The sequence below is a fragment of the Pinus tabuliformis genome, chromosome 8 (genome assembly GCF_031772625.1).
Source record: "Pinus tabuliformis cultivar Carrire ecotype Pingquan chromosome 8, CPIR1, whole genome shotgun sequence".
Taxonomy (NCBI): Eukaryota; Viridiplantae; Streptophyta; class Pinopsida; order Pinales; family Pinaceae; genus Pinus; species Pinus tabuliformis.
Window position 1 is genome coordinate 1,759,558,688 of NC_142294.1, and position 18,040 is coordinate 1,759,576,727.

Below are 18,040 nucleotides of genomic sequence, written 5' to 3' on the forward strand. Positions count from 1 at the left end.
ACTTTTGGGCTCACGCCCTCAATGCTCTATACTTGGATTTCTCCACCTTTGTTGGGCATCTCATAAATAGTAAATAGTGGATGCTATTTTGATACCAGGCCGAAGTTTCATATTTGATATGAATCTTTTGGACTGCAGTCTGGATCATATGGGTTGTGTACCCTCTTCACCCTCTTCTGCTAATAGATTTGGTGTAGTATCTGGCAATGACGATCGACTTGTGTTGGCCACTGGAAGGAGGATGTATTTCCTCAATGAAGTCTAGTCCCCATTGTCTGAGGGGTTTTTCTATAATAAGAAGGATCAAAGGGAGTGGAGCCAATTTTTGCTTCTCAACAAATATTTGACACTTCTGGCAGGCCCTAACATAAGAATGGACATCTCCAAATAGCGTGGGCCAATAGAACCCTGCTTTAAGTATCTTATGTGCAGTGGTCTTCCAGATGTAGTGGCCCCCCACAAACGCCATTATGGAACTCATCCATCGCTCTTTGCGTTTCTATCAACCAAACACAGCAGCAGCACTCCCACCGAGTCTTTCCAGTATAGTTGCCCATTATATATAACAAACTTTTGGGCTTGAGCCCTCAATGCTCTGTACTTGGATCTCTCCACCTTTGTTGGGCATCTCAGAAATAGTAAATAGTGGATGATATTTTGGTACCAGGCCAAAGTTTCATATTTGATATGAATCTTTTGGACTATGGTTTGGATCATGGGTTGTGTACCCTCTTCACCCTCTTCTGCTAATAGATTTATCCCCAATGCCTGACAATTTGACTCTGATAGGATTTTAGCCAGTCCTTGTCCTTTGATGAGCTTTGTGGGTCTTGCCTCCATGTCATACTCCTAGATTCTTGCAATCCACTTACCCCTTTTACCCTCGTTGTCTCCTTGTACTAGGATGTCCTTCACCGTTGTTGTTGGGACATAAGCCACGATGCTCGAATGTAGCACATAGACTCTGAAAGCCTTCAAAGCTTTGACTAGAGCATATGCTTGTTTTTCCAATATATTATATTTTAGTTCAGCATCCCGCAGCACCTGGCTGAAAAAAGCTATGGGTTGCTCATGGCCTTCCTTATTTTTCTGAAGTAATACAACAACGATAGTATGGGGGGAGGCAAAAGAAAAGATATAAAATGGCCTCGAATAGTCTGGGCTAACTAGCACCGGAGCCTCTGCAAAATCTCTTTTGATTCTAGAGAAGGATTCTTGGGAATCTGGGCCCCACTTTACTTCATTTTCCTTTTTCAACAGTAATGCCTTTCACCATTTCTGCGTAGTTAGGCACAAACCTTCTCAAGAAATTAATCCTCCCCAAGAAGATTTGGACCTCTTTCTTATTCCTCGGTAGGGAAATATGACTGATAGCCTCCACCTGCTTAGGATCGATCCTGACCCCTTCCTGCGTTACAATGTGCCCCAACAGCTTGCCTTCGCTCAAAGCGAACTGAGATTTCTTGGGGTTCAGGGAGAGCCCATACTTTCTGCACTTTTCAAAGGTAAGATTCAGGTGTTCAATGTGTTCTTCATCTGTTTTGGAGAAAACAGTGATGTCATCCAGGTATACCACCACAAACTTATCTTTCTCTCCCACAAACATTATGTCCATCGCCCTCTGGAATGTTGCTCCTACGTTTATTAAGCCGAATGGCATCCTAGCGTACATGAAAGTCCCCCAAGGAGTCGTGAATGCAGTTTTCTTTTGATCTTCAGGTTGCACAGCCACTTGGTTATATCCAGAAAAGCCATCCATCATTGACATCCTGGCAGAGCCAACTACCTTCTGTAAAATGTGGTCCATTTTAGGCAATGGGTAGTTGTCCTTCAAAGAAGCTTTGTTCAGGTTCCTGAAGTCCACGCATAGTCTAATTTCTCTGCTCTTCTTCCTAATAGGAACTAGATTTGCCACCCATTCTGAGTACCTCAGGGGTACAATGATCTTCGCTTGAAGCAACTTCTTCACTTCCTTCTCGATGGATGGGAGGAGAAGTGGATTGATCTGTCTGAGTTTTTGCTTACAAGGCTTCACATCATTCTTTAGGGGAATCTTATGTTGCATAATATTTACATCAAAGGTTTTCAAGTGATCATAAGACCAAGCAAAAACATCTTTATAAGCTTTCAGGAGATTTAAGTACCTTTGTTTGTAGTGTTGGGGGATCTTGGTTGATAACTTGATCAATCGGGGTTCATCCTCTGAGCCTATGTTGCAGTCCTCCACGTGTTCCTCAACTCCCTGTTCAACAAGCTTTGAAGCTATGTCGTTTGGTTTGAATATCCTTTCCAAAGGAACTAGACCCCGTGGAATGGTATTTCCCTTCAACTGCAGAACCTTTTGTCCTGCAATGCTTTCCTCCCATGTAGTCGGCTGCTCTTCTATTATTTCTTCCTCTTCTCGATCAATCACGGAGTTTGAGAATTCCCTGATGACCTCCATGAAACGCTTGATCTGCTCATCATCCTCAAATACTTGCCAATGTTTCACATTGTCCGGCACTGAGGGTCTATATTTGACTTCAATTTCGTACCTGAGCAGAGGATTTTGTGGTGGCTTGAAGTTGTTGGCAGCAATGGCTAAAGAATTGGCCATTCGATTTCCTTCTCTTGGCAGGAATTGTATGTTAAAAGCTGAGAAGAAGTTGTCGATCAAGTCCCAAACCTCATTTCTGTAGGCCCTCAGTCGAGGGTGTTTGGTTTGGCATTGGTCCTTGATCTGCTTGACTACCAGTTTAGAATCTCCAAATACGGCCAGGCAATCAATATTTAGATTCTTTGTCACTTGCAGGCCCAGTAGCAGTGCCTCATATTCTGCCACATTGTTGGTGGCCTCAAACTCCAATTTGAAGGATAGAGGAATTAAGTTACCTTCTAGAGATATCAGCAATACTCCTGCCCCGTTTCCTTCTTTTGAATTTGCCCCATCAAAATACAGCTTCCATACCTTGCTACACTCTTTGAGTTGTCGGTCCAATTGGACTGCAGGTTGTATCTATGTTTCTTCTAGGATGAATTCGTCTTCTTCTAGCATAAAGCAGGAGATGTCTCTTTATGTTCTATACACAAGAGCATTGTCTGAACAATCAACTCTAGTGATTGTTTTGACGAATCTGGATTCCCTGTACAGTCTCCTTTCCTCTCCACCAAAGGTAGGAATGGTAGCATAAGTCAGATCTAGCTTGATGGACCCTCCAATCTTAGATCCCCAAGACCTGGACAAAAGCATACCAAACCTCGTTGGGATGTCAGCAACTACAATATCCATTACCACACTTTTTGCTGGGATCTGGGCCAAATTAACCACCATGTCCTTGATCATCCCCAAGCACCTGACCCTCTTAGAGTCAAAGGAATAGAGATCCTTATAGGGTCTAGTTATCTCTAGACCCAATTGCTCCATTATGGATAATGGCATCAAATTATGAGAAGCTCTGGAGTCTAACATGCAATTGTGAAGCAGGAGGTCGTGTACTACCAGAGTGACATAAAAAGGTGGCATGGAGGGATCGTGTTGTTCAACATGGGGCCCAAAGACAACCATTGGCCTTTCTTCTTGGAGGTTCAAGCTATTGGGTGATTGATCAGGAACGAATGGAAACATAAACTGGGAAGCTTGAGCCCTATAGGTGGGTTGTTTCAAGAGCTCTGATAAAGGCACCGAGATTTTTACTTTTTCCAGCTCATTTGAAGATTAAAGATAGCATGGCCCCTTTCTATAGAGTTAACCTCCATCGGTTCCTTCCTCTTCTCATGGATGGGTCTAGGAGGAGGAGGTGCAGATTAAAGATAGCATGGACTCTTTCTATAGAGTTAACCTCCATCGGTTCCTTCCTCTTCTCATGGATGGGTCTAGGAGGAGGAGGTCATTTCTCTTCTTTGTGAACTTCGGGCTTATGGCAACTCAAATCTAAGGACTCCTTTTTTCTTTGAATGTTTGGATCTAACTATCCTTTCCCCTTGTCTGCCAGCTTGGGAGGCTCTTGGGAAGAAGCACCGTCATCTTGGTCTTGTGCCCTCGATCTCTTTTTTGACGACCGAAGATCGTACCTCTTGTGTAGTTGAGCATGCATGAGATCAGTGACCCGTTTGCAGTAATTGACGATCTCATCGTCACTCATCGTTGCAACAAGCTCCTCCTCTTCCTCTTCTTGTAATCTGACCTCTTGCTCTTCATCGAAGATAGAGGCATACACATTCCCCTGGACTTCATTGGCATCTGGCATCTGCTCCTCTAGATCGTCTTCTATATATAGTGGGGGATGGACGTGATCTTGTTGTTCTTTCCTTTCCCTTTGCATCAACTATAGGGGAGGCCTTCTATACTAGGGATTGAAACCCCAATTGGCAGCTGGGAGGTTCTGTCTCTAAGGGCTTTTATTCTCCAGCTCCATCTTTGTCAATTTGTTGGATAAGCTCCTTATTAGCCTATCCATCTCCTCTATCCTTTGTTCTTGAAAGTCTCTTCCACTTGGGGAAGCTACCTCCTCTTTTCCCTTTTTCTTCTCTCTAGGATAAAATATGCTCCGTGACTTCCCTGTGGAGGTAAAATTTGCTTCTACCTCAAGGGCATCGATTTGGATCTGATCCAAGGTAGGAGACCTTCTTTCTCTAAGAGTAAAGCCGAATTCTAAATCAAATGCCCCAACAAAGACTACTCGGGCAGCGGCCTGTGGAGGTTTGATTTCAGCAGGCATATTATTGTACAATTTATTAAATCTTTTAATAAAATCAGAGATATCCTCGCCAGGTTTCTTCTTGATAGCATTGAACTCAGTGAGGATGTACCCCTGGTCTCTCTTCTCACCCCATTTCTGCAAAAAGGAGTTCTCCATTTCTTCCCAAGTGTTAATGGAAGCATTTGGCAAAGATTTAAACCATTTCCTGACCTCCCCGTCCAAATATTGGACGAAAAGCCTCAACACTACGTCCTGATGCTCAACATTTAGAGCCTCTGCAAAGGCACAGAAAATTTCTATGTGTTTCTGGGTTGTTACATTAGCTTCTTCATTATACCTGGGCAGGAGCTTGAGGTAGTCCTGTGGCATATCATTTGGAGGCTGAATTAGGTTTAGGGGGGCAATCTTGTTGAGCAAGAAACCTAGGACAGCCATTTGGATCAGGGGCAGTGGTGCTTGAACTCCTGAAGGAACTTGAGGTATTATTACTAGTAAGACAACTGACTGACAATGGAATGAGGGACTGTTCACACTGTGGGTAAGGTTGCTTTGGGGTTTATCTTTTATCTCCTCAACTTCTTCTTTGTCCTCTATGGAGGCGGCACTGAGGGGTTGACCACTCTCGAGAGGATATACCAGAACTCTAGGAGGAAATTCAGAACAATGGATTACAACCTTCTGTGAACTGGATAAGGGTTTTTCAGGACACAAGGACATAGCAGCATCAATATTAGGGATTTTTTCCCTGCTAGTCTTTCTGGATATAGGCTTCTCTGGGTCAAAGACAGCTGGGGTTTTTGTTGGGAGGAGTTTGCACGAGTATGGGGCCTCGTAGGAGCCAGAATGATGAGATAAAAATACAACTAGTGGAGTCACCAAGGTGAGAGATCTTCAACCCTCACTTCCCTTGCTCACCCGAGAGAGGGAATGTAAAGAATTGTCGTATCCAGGCAAAAATATTCTAATCCGTCCCCGGCAACAGCGCCAAAAAGATGTTGTGGCTAATTCTAGCAGCAGTGCTTCAGGGGATAAGAAAATCCTCCTAGAGACAGCCTCTGGGTTGATTATAGACCAGTGCCTAGGACATCTTAAGTAGTGCTAGCAGATTTATCTTGAGAGCTTGCAGCACTAATAGTTTTCTGTCACAAATAGTTTGAAAAGGGTTGGTTCAGAACCGCTCATGAAAGCACAATGTAAGAAATAACATGTGTGCAGAATTCCACAGGGAGTAATACTCAAACAATGGTGGCCAAAGCAGATTGAAACTCGCAGCAAATCAATTGTTAATGGAGATGGAATAGTAGAAGACAATAGAGAGAAAATCCATCAAAACAAAGCTTAGACTTTAAGAATTTTGTATCTCTGGATTTAGAGGAAAACAAGAGCAATGAAAGGTTTATGAGATGCTGAGATGCATGGAGCGCCTTTTAAAGACCTTATCACTATATCAATACAGGCATTCTTTATCAAAGACTTGACTGAAATGAATCTACATATAATGGAAATATATCTAGCTGCTACTTAAATGCAATCTGAGGAAAATGTCAAACACATATGGAAATACTAAGAGAGAAAAACATACTGCAAATCAAGGAATTGGAATCACCACAATTCTTCCATTAAATTCTCTGGTAGAGTGCATACATCAATGTTCATACAATGCCTTTGTGAAACAAGAAAAGGATCCACTCAGGTGTTTCTTTCCAAAAATTATGAACCTTTGTTAAGTGTTGTTTCCCTCTATTTATTTGGAGAGGGGGGCTTTGAACAGTGGTTTACGACAACTATCTCAGCCCAACCTCAGCTGTCAGATCGACTAGCTGTCTCGGCCTGGTATGGCTCTGTGGCCCACAGCCATAAAGGACCCGCCTACCCCTGGTTTTGCGTCAATTTCCTTTGTCACGCTTTGTGAACAATCTGTTTGACTGATGAGCTAGATGAAGAGTAACTAGACATGGGCCATTACCCACAGGTCCTAGGCTCATATTCATTAAAAACTCGAAATGGCAGATCCCCATAAACCATTTTCATCATAATCTCTATGAAGTATCTGAATGCAATGGATAAATTAGACAAGATTTGTAAGGTTTACCAGTAATTTCTAGGATGCCTAGAAAATACACACACATATATACTCTCTTGAATTAGTTGTATAGTAGGCATGTTGCATGAGAAAGGATGTATAAATGGAAGTAAAGAATGAATTCTGCAAAAAAATGTAATTATGAATGTAATCAGTATTTACTGTGCATTTTCCACCGTAGTATGTATCAGTAAATCATTTATTTTCTTCCCAAGCCAAATTGTGATTCGCTGGTAAAACCAGTGGTGATGAAAGAAGAAATTTTGAAGTTGACAACCCAATGAGTACCAGCCTAGATCCATATTAACTTTAGATCTACCAAGCGCCGAAAGGGATCAAATCTCTTTTCACTCTAAAAAAAACTTTGTAACTCTAAAAAAATTGTATATCAAGAGATTTGATCCATCTAGGCACTTGGTAGATCCGGAGTTAAGACGGATCTAGGCTGGTTTAATTTCACCCTTTAAATAGGCTATATTCGACACGAATACCATAGGTTCTCAATACCATGGGCCATTTTTATTTTTGTTATTATTTTATTTTTATAGGGTTACTTTTATTTTGTTATTTTTATTTTTTATTTTATTTTGAAGTAGATAAAATGTTTACATTACATTATATTAATATTTTTATTTAATTTAATTTTTTTAATTTTATTTTTATTTTTATGTAATTTGACTTAGTCAAAAAAAAATATTTTATTTTTTGTTTTAGTTTTATGCAATTTGACCATGTCAAAATGTTATATTGATAATTATAATTATTATTTATTTATTTTAGTTTATTTTATTTTATTCTTTTTATTTTATTTTATTTTATTTTTATGTAATTTGACTTAGTCAAAATGTTTTTTATTTTATTTTTAATTTTAGTTTTATGCAATTCGACCAAGCCAAAATGTTTGCAGGCATTCCAACATCTCCCCATACATATTTGCTTTTAGATTTTAATTTAGAAGATATAAGATAAAAATAAAATAAAATATATATAAAATATTTGATTTTGAAATGAGTTATGGTTTTTGAGTATGTAGTATTAATAAGCCATGGTATTGGCCCATGGTATTGTAAAAAAAACATTTTCCAGTTAATAATATCCATGGTAAAATTGGGTAAAAATACATAGTTAAGAATCTTGTTATATTATAAGTTTATTGTAAGAATTAAGTTTTTATGTTCTTATTAATTTTTTTACACTACTACATCTACCAAATACCTTTTTGCTTTTAGATTTAATTTAAAAAGTGTTAGAAAAATAAATTAAACTAAAATATTTATAAATATTTAAAAAATTGTTGACATACGATCTTTCTTACATTACACACCTAATACCTACACATCTCTCTTAATACTGGGCTGTATAGCGCCTCTCGGCACAACAAGTTAGGCCTCAGGGGGAGTTCTTGGAACCCTATTTAGTAAAGTTTGCAACAGGGCAATATCAAAATTACATGTTCATGCCTAAGAAAATGGTTAGATGTATGTTGCAAGAACTTCATTGAGTGACAGGTGCCCAAAAAAACACAAAAGGGCTTAAGAATTTAACTACTACTTCCTTTTATGTATAAGCAGATCCCAAAACAACAAATAAAGTCCCCCAGGCCCTAACCAATATAGGAAACAACATGCAATTTCAGTTAAACAATTAAAAAAATTCTGACCCAATAATGCAGTCTATGCCTCTCTATCCTTCTATCTTCTTAAGCTGGAAAGAAGAGGAATGTTTACAACCTGCAACTCATAGGCCAGGTTGCTTTTCTAAAAGCACAAGTTTTGCAAGAATTGAAACCTCACCCAAATCTAATTAATAAGACAACATATATATAATGTATAATTACATATATTAAATTTCTATAAAAGACTACAATACTACAGCTGATATTCACTTCATTCAGGACAGTATACAGGAATTTAAAATGAGAATTACCTGGGGTCAATTTTGGCATCGGTTATATGTATCGCACTTCCAATTATACGAGAGGCAGCGTCCTTGAATGTTTCCTCTAATGCCTGCCCCTCTGTTCCAAATTTCTGATTACAAATAAGATAACATTACTAAATCACATTACACAGCTTATAACTGTACTACATGGAGCATAATCAACTATAATCATCACAATTTAACAATTACTTAAGTCTATAAATTATGTTTTTCCATTTCTTCTTAAAAATCCAACATATGCTCCGACATTTATTGTCAAGAGGCAGTCAATTGCAAACAAGAGAAGATCTGTGAATGGAATATGTTGTTTGCATATGCTAGAAGGGAAGACGTGCTTCTATACAATAGTTGCCCCAGACTTGGTCATGTCAAATTTATTCACCTCAGCTGCAATCAATACTGCATAATAAATATCATGGATAATTGACTCTCTGTCATAGTGATCTTTCGACATTCTTGATTTTGCTAGAAAGTCCTGCATGCTCTGATAAAAGCTTCCCTTCTCAAAATCTCCATATTTTGAGCATTCATTGCATACTGAGTTTCCCAGGATCATGACTGCATCCAAAGGCACGCTACTTTTTGCAGGGTCTGCCTGTTGGATTCCAAACATAACTCAGCAACCAGAGGGTCAAGACAAAGCAATCAATTTCTTCTTATTTCTTTAATTCCTATCTAACAAAAAAGGAAATTCAAAATATAAACATAAACTTACTAAGCGTTTTCCAGCCATTTGAGCTGCAGCGACTAACTCGTGCTTGTATCCAGCCATGTACAAAAAGTATAAACGCTGGAATACTGCAAGTAGACTCCACAAGAAACAGTAGCTGTCATATTTTAGCTCACAGAGAAGTTATCAATCACTTTCAACTTTTACAAAATAAATGAAGTGTTATAGGACAGTCCTCTAATGCAAAAAAACAAATCATGGGACATGTCTTCTAAGTGACTTTAGGAACAACAAGATGGACCATGGTTCTGCTAAGAATGGTCGGGTAATGTTAATTAATGTGTGATTAAGCATACTAGACCTTATTCACTAAATAATCATCACATATAATGATAATCCAATACACAAGAATTGTCAGGGTATACTAAGCACCCCTTAAGATTATATCAGTAATGATATGTTTACTCAAGTGAGTCAAATACAATGAGGCTTAGGTTTCTTTTGTAACTAGGTGTTATGGTTACTTATGTGGGACGTAAGCCGAGATGGCATTCACACCAATGTGGTCAGTACATAAAATATAAGGGCCGTCGGGGCACAAGAAAAACATAGCCAGGATCCTCCCTTAACATTAACTTGGAGACACAAACACGGAAAGTTGACATAAAGAATATGATGTGTGACCTTTATTAAGAGAAATTGCCTTATTTCACATATTATAACTTATAGTAAATTAGATAGAAAAGAAGTCAAATAAAGCATACACCTTAATACGACTTTATACAAAAAGAGAGAGAACCACCTTCAAATCAGGAAATCTGATTCAATCTACAAGCAACATGACACTATCCCATCAACATTTAATTGAGTATACATTTACTACTATTGGAATTGTATTTTCTCGTTCCTTGTAAATTTCTCCACTAAGATCTCTCTCTATCTTCTTCAAGTATGCATTTGTACGAGGAAGAATTTACCCAATGCCACGACATCTTCCATAAAAAAAAATCCTAGTTAAAGGAATACAAAAGGATTTTATAATACTGATTGGAGAAGGTTCCTTGGCATGCTTAGTAGATGTGCCTAGCAAAATCATACATTGCTTGCAGTTAGTCCCTTGTCTAGTATAGATGCGTTCAACAAAGCCATGTTTGGTAGATGTGCCAAACATGGACAAAGATACTAGATATTCAATAGGAAGAAACTCTTTCTTTGACTTATAAAGGTGCATAGTGAGGGGTTGTAATTGCTGCAAGAATGCTCTTCATTTATAGTTGTCTTTTCACGTTAGATATGTCTGCATGAATTGTTTATTAACTATGTGTCCCCCAGCATCAGAGGCGGGAAATAAGAAATGGTAGGAAGAGTTGACAAGTACCAGAGATGTAGGGTTCACTCCTTGCAAAACCATTGGAAATGGAGAAATGCTACAAAGTGGCTTCTAATAATGAGAAAAAAAAATCAATTAAAATTTATCACTTACAATTTATTATTTGATTTAGACATGAAGCAGTACGATTATAAATCACGAATTATAATTTGAATCCCAATGCATAGCTAAAAACACTTCCATTGCCAAATTAAAATTTGAAATCAGTATTCAATGTTCATAATTCGTAACACATATTTCAGGATATAGGAAACAAAATCATAGAAGTTATAATAGTGAATTATAATTTGAATCCCAATGCATAGCTAAAAACACTTCCATTGCAAATTAAAATTTGAAATCAGTATTCAATGTTCATAATTCGTAACACATATTTCAGGATATAGGAAACAAAATCATAGAAGTTAAAATAGCTAATGCAAAAGCATAGATCAATCATCAATATGGATGCCTTCCTCTTGCCCAACCAAAAGCAAGCAATATAATGTTGACATTTGGTAGCATCGAGTAGTCTCACTTGCCCTTGGTGCTAGGTTTGTGAGAGAGAAACACTCATAAGAGATTTTATGAGTGTGTGGGTTTAAACCCACGATATTCTGATGACCCATGGTATTGCAGCGTATGGAAAAATATAAATAAGAAGCCAATGGAGAGGCTTAAAAGCAATAGAGGAGAATAATGTAGCATCTTTCTTGATGGGGAAATCACAGACCTGCATTTAAGGCAGCACGGTTTTCGTTTAGGGCATTTTCTCTATGGTGAAAGGACCAAGGATTTTGGATCTCCTAAGGCAAGAAGAATGATGCTATATTAGGAGAATTTTGGGTTTGTGTTTTTGTGCTGCTTGCAGGTGAAAAGATCAAGGAAAGGCTGGGCTAAAGGAAGTGCCCTAGCCGCAGGAGATAAGAGGCCAAATGATAGGCCGGATTTTGTCTAGGGTAACCACTGACTGTTTTGGTGACTGCTGAAAGGAAATCGCAGTCAAAGGAAGCCATCTGAGCATCTGTGGAAGGTCTGTTGGACAGGCCGCTGGGAAAAGAAGGTTGCCAGGATTGCTGTTGACGAGTTTAGGGCCTGTGTAAGGCAGCAAATCACAGAAGAAAAAGGCAAGGGCAAGGGTTGTGCCCTAGCTTCAGGCCGGTGCCCTAGCTGCAGGCCTGGCGACAATTCACAGCAGAGGTAAGGGGGTCAAGGTCTGTCAAACAAGAGGCCAAGAACCTATGGAGTGACCACAGGCTAGAAGAGACTAGAAGAGAGACATTGGATCAACCAGCTTGGCCATTGGGAAAAGAAGGTTGCCAGGATTGCTGTTGATGAGTTTAGGGTCTGTGTAAGGCAGCAAATCACAGAAGAAAAGGCAAGGGCAAGGGTTGTGCCCTAGCTTCAGGCCTGTGCCCTAGCTGCAGGCCTGGTGACAATTCACAGCAGACGTAAGGGCGTCAAGGTCTGTCGAACAAGAGGCCAAGGACCTATGGGGTGACCACAGACTAGAAGAGACTAGAAGAGAGACATTGGATCAACCAGCTTGAGGGACAAAATATTTCTTCCATATATGCATGTTGGAGCAGCGGTACAAGGGTTGGACAATTTTTCTTATAGATGCTTTGGTTGCAACGGAGATCTCACTTTTCCATGCTCTAGTGTTTTAGACTGCTACCTCCACTGCAAGTGAACAAATTCATGGTAGCTTGTCACCCAATACTCATTATGGTGTAACCAACTTCTTGGGTAATTTATGATTTCATTCAATTATGTTTGATTCTAACTCTTTGAGTGTATTGTTAGCCATTGAATAATTTCTTATGCAGTGTGATGTTATATTGAACTTTAGATGCATTTGTTTTGAAATATTTCACTTGAGGTGCACATTCATTTCTTGCATCACTTTCAATTTCGTTGCTACTATTACTTTTAGAAATCTGATTTCAAGTTTCAACCATTACAAATTTCATTTCAAAACTTACTTCACTTTTGATTGCTCATCGACAAGTCAAAAATAAAACTTTGTTGTTGCTGATTAAATTGAATTTTGACATAGGAATATTAAGTGCATAACATCATACATCATCTAGGGGCACCCCCGTGAGAATGGAAAACACCAATCTGAATGGAGAGACTTTCAATTGTGACAAGATTGAATGTCTAAAAGTGTCATGCAGGTTTGTCGACACAAATTTGCGTGATAACAATGCCATATCGACAATTTTGTACAAAACCATACCAAGGCTCTCACAATATAAAGAGTATGTACATCTATCATTGTTGAAGATTGCAAATGTTTGCCTCCTCATTCATCATGCTTAAGAGGTTGAGGAGGTCAAGACACTCTTGGGCCATAGTTATTTCAAAGTTTGTGTCGTTTTGGAGAAACTTGAAAGACAGATCAAGCAACTTCAAAAAGGGTCAAGGATTCAGTGTTCGATGATGGTTGGTGGGAGAAGGTAGATCTTACCATTAAGATCATGGACCCTATCATTGCTTTGCTTTAATTTGCAAACTAAGACCAGCCCATCCTTAAAAAGGTTTACAAGGGGTGGGATACCATGATTGAGCCTGCGAAGACCATTATTTTAGTATTTTACAAAATGAGTTCCTTGAGTATAAGACATCACTGTAGACATTTTTCACCACCATACAAAATATTATTGGTAGTATGTGGGATAAGAATTGCATACCTTTGCATTGATTGGCTCACTCATTAAATCCCAATACTACAACAATGATTGGCGCAATTTCGGCCTTGATACGAATTCCCTCCTCACATGGATGGTGACATTTCACAGGGGAGGAAGGATGCATTTAGATTGTTATATCAGGATAGAGCATCCTTTAATGAGGTGGAGGAGGCCTTCGTAGAGTTTTCCATTGGCACTAGGAGATTTGGAGGTTATGATGTGCTTAGAGACAACGGGGCTAAGAAGCCCTATCCTTCATGGCCAACTCATGGTGCAACATGCCTTCTTCTACAGCAGTTAGCCATGAGTATCCTCTCTCAAGTTACTTCATCCTCTTGTTGCAAAAGGAATTGAAGCACATGTGGGAATCCATATAGCTTGAAGAAAAACAAACTTGAGCAGTCCAAGGCAAAGACAATGGTGTATGTGCACACCAACCCTCGTCTTATTTACAAGAAGAGGGAGTTGTGGTTGAAGGGAAAGACAAAGACATGAGATGTGTTTCCTGACGATATGGGTTTGGACAACAGTGTTGAGTTGGCATTGGCCAACTTGGATCTTAATGAACGAGTGCTAGAGCCAATCGCTTTTGATGATGGTGATCATCTTCAAGGGTCATCCTACACATCAGCAAATGCAGAGGTTAGATTGGATATAGAGGATGAGGATGGAGGAAAGAGCAATGGTAGTGATGATGATGACATGGGGAACTACTTATGAGCTATGAGATTCGTCCATCTTGATCTACAGTTCTAGTATCTACTCTGTTTTGTATTTGCCATTGGCATTCCCACCTATAGTAGCAGTGACTCAGTGAGTCAGTATCTATGTAATACATAATGATTTTGATGACTTAGTGAGAAAATTGCAGTTTAGTGGTTTTTATTTCTTGTGTGTTTGTCAATTTATCATCAATGATGTAGTACTAGTTGTATACATGATTGAATATGTATAATCATCATGTAAATGTATTAGTTTCTAAATTGAATCTTCGTATATATTTCATTTTTTATGTGTAATTCACTAATTTGTTATATATATATATATATATAACCTGCCCTTTGTGTCCTATTCTGTGGGTCTTCGTGAGGTGTCGAATACTTGTATTTCCATGTCTTTTGTGTCCCGTGTCATCGTGTGAGGTGACTTAGCAAATCACCAATTCATTCTCTAGCACAAAATAGTTGTCTATTGTTTGATACACCCACAGCTCAACCCACAATGCTAGCCATGCATTGAATGACTACTTACAGCCATATGTTCCGTTCCCTACAACACTGAAAAATTGTTTCATAGTAATATTACAAACCTGCTTAATTAATTGGACACTTCATATTGTGGGCTGCTTGACCATGTGTGTGAGTAATCACTAGCCACATTCTATAGCATCCTCTTGTTTGTTGGTTTGCTAAGTTTCCAATGTGAAACCTGTTGGGTACACCACATTATAAAACCAAATTGGCAGTTGCTTTGTCACCAGTTAATTTGATGATGCCTGAGTAATCATACCCTACAGCCATGATTCAAATTCCTTCCACAAAGGAAGAGGGTGAGCCATTAATTTATTGGGAACTTTTTATGAAGCGGCCAACTGGAAGAATGAACAAATTTATAATTGGTTTTGTGCAAAATTGTATAGAATGTTGTATTCATAGAGCCATTACTTTACTATGCCTCTTGGTCATTAGCAGCAGAGAACATCACTTATTTCTGCAGAGATCCGTGTTGACAAAATGGACAGACCATAAGCCTACCATTTACAGATCAATGATTAAAAGTAAATACTCAACTGGAATGTCAACCTGGGTTAGCGCCTACATGAGAAATGTTGGATAAATTACCATATATCAAGAGTCTCTCAAAGACATATAATTAAATTATAACATAATGAGTTCTTCTTAGCATATGGAGATTTATTCCTCCATTTCTCATTGCATTAGAGATTTATAAGGTTGCCATGCACCCTCTATAATACCATGGAGCCACGTTTCCCATCTATAATTGGCATATCACACTATGTAATAACTTTGAAATGTTCATAAAAACTTCCCAGACTGGTGCTTTAAGGAGTACCTTGTCTTCCAAGTTCCTACAGCTATGACTTGTCATAAACAGATGCAAATGTAGTCGAATTAGATTCTTCGGGAAAAAAGATGACAATCTTTCACAGATCTATTTTACAGAACTACAAATGTAAATTCCCCCTCCTCCAAAATGCAATCCAAAATTACTGGAAGGATATGCACATGGGGAAGATTAGCATGGACTGCAAAAGGGAAATCAGGGCTTTAAAAGCTAAAAGTGATACACCAGCTGATGAACAAAAGTTAAAACAAGGGTTAACAGCCAAAAGAGGTACACTAAGTAATAAAAAAACGAAGGCTCTGTTTTCTATAGAACCCCATTTTGGCATTTCAAGTTACTTAGAAGTTTAATTATTGGTTAAGAGAATTCAGCTTTCTAATCAGGCAAGAAATGAGGCAACTGCCATGTTGTTTAATCACAAAATGGATGCTGATAGTTTTTGCAATCCTTGCCATTGTGGAAATATAAAGAAAAGCCATATATATCCTTTTTGTATAATATGTCAATATAAATATTTTAACTTAAAAAGACAATTAGCAAATCCCAAAAGGCCTTATGATCAGGTTTGCACAAGGAGATGGACCAGATAGAGACTAAAAAATAGCCAGGCCCCAAACATTTACCAGAACGAATCTCATCACTAACATTTTCCCGGTCCTGAATATTATGAGAGTTTCTAACTGATATTGTACTGGACTCATTTTCATTGGCTATTAGTGATCTAGGACTCTTCCATCATGGTTCCCTCCTTCAAACCCTCACCACTTTCTTCCCATTTGGACTATTTTGTGCTTCATTGCAGTACTAAGTATTTGAACCTGCTTTATTTCATCTCTTGTTCTCTTTATTTTAACGTTCATTCATATCATGTAATTTTTACAAACCCATTGGCTATCTTTCGTCAGTATTTGAATTGAATTAAAAAATGATTAGATCGAAAGCCTGCATTGATCAAAATATGAACACATATTGCATCAACATTATCAAAGTTCAAAAAATTTACTTCTACTAACAATGAGTGAGAACATAGAAGTGACACCATAACCATCTCTTACATAGGAAGCAATAACACACACCATAAGCACCATAAGCAATGTCTATTTTCTAATATTAATGTAATTAATATTCCATATTTTTCCCCAAATAACCTAAATTTAACTGCCTTGCTGAGATCACTCTGCTTCAACATCCATTAGAAGCCAAAATCACCCACACCTCAATCAAACACAAACATATTGTTGAAAAAGTCAAAAAGACAAACAGCTTGATCATAATTAATCAAAATCCCAATTGACTAAAATCCTGAAAAGCTTCGGCTGACATAAATCAGAAATCAAGTATTCCCAGCTCAATCAACAGTTGGCCAAATCAGCAAGGATACCAGGACAATTCAAGCAGATTCCAGGACAGCACAGGGATGGCAGATTGGTATAAATCAAGCTAAAGAAGGCAATGGGAGTAGGCCCCTCGTTTCAATAGGGGACACCAGGTGGATTATTTTTAACACAAGGGCAACCTGTTTATGGCTGAAGAGATAATCCAGACAGTTAATCTATTTCCGTACTAATGTAGTACCTGCTCATGACGTCAACTCTCATGCACCTCTCGTGAATCAGCACATACAGGGTATAGCACCAAATTCTCAAGCTGAAAAGCAATTGCTCTGAATCACTTCCGCTATCATTCTTGCAGCACTCTCCTAATTATGCTGTTACCATCCCTAGAGAGGCTAAATGCCCTATTATGTAGCAGACAGATTTTGGTTTAGTTAATAATTTTTTGATGGTTTGTTATCAGTTCTGAACCGGCAACGCGTTGTTGTCAGGTTTTTGTTTGCCTTGGCAGTTATGATCTTCTTTGAACCGTTTTAAACTGCAGCCAAGAAGTTTTGTATATATGCATTATGCATATACTCCTTTTCTACTATATCAATACAAAAAATAAAGAAAAAACAGTTGGCATAATCACAAAAAAACAACATTGATCAAAAACCTAAACACCTATCCTAATCAACACTAATCAGAAACAAAAAGAACTTATCATACTCCACAAAGTGAAAACAGAAAGAACAAACTGCTTAAAATCCCAAAACACCCATCATAAGCAGCATTCATCAAAATCCACAACCACTCGGCTTGATTAACAACCATCCAAAAACTCAAAAAGCTGTATATATATTGACCAATTTTTCGAAAGCACCCAAATTGATAACATTAATCAAAACCCCAAGAACCCACACTGATCCAAAAAAATCACAAGCACCCATCATCATCAGCTTTGATCCAAGTCCAAAAACACCCATTTCAATCAAAACCAGTACAGAGGGGGATTAAAAAACCACCATATCCACTATTACCAATGTCAATAATTTTTTCAAGATAAAAAGAAAAAAACATTAAATACCTTGAAATATAAAGCATAAAAGTTATACATTGATCAAAACAACAAAAGCACCCACTCTGATCAGCATCAACCAAAATCCACAGAACCGACATTAATCAAAATCCCAAACACCCA

General features: G+C 38.3%; 1 protein-coding gene across 1 annotated transcript in view; it reads right to left on the bottom strand.

Annotated features, from left to right (window-relative positions):
* The window catches only part of LOC149243166 (uncharacterized), a 62,642-nt gene that overhangs the window by 44,185 nt on the left and 417 nt on the right, over nt 1-18,040 (bottom strand). The window contains exons 2-4 of the mRNA XM_089374446.1: nt 9,419-9,501; nt 9,086-9,298; nt 8,689-8,792 (exon numbers count right to left, since the gene is read on the bottom strand). Coding sequence (XP_089230572.1) covers nt 8,689-8,792; nt 9,086-9,298; nt 9,419-9,501 — 400 coding nt within the window. The remainder of the gene's footprint in view (nt 1-8,688; nt 8,793-9,085; nt 9,299-9,418; nt 9,502-18,040) is intronic.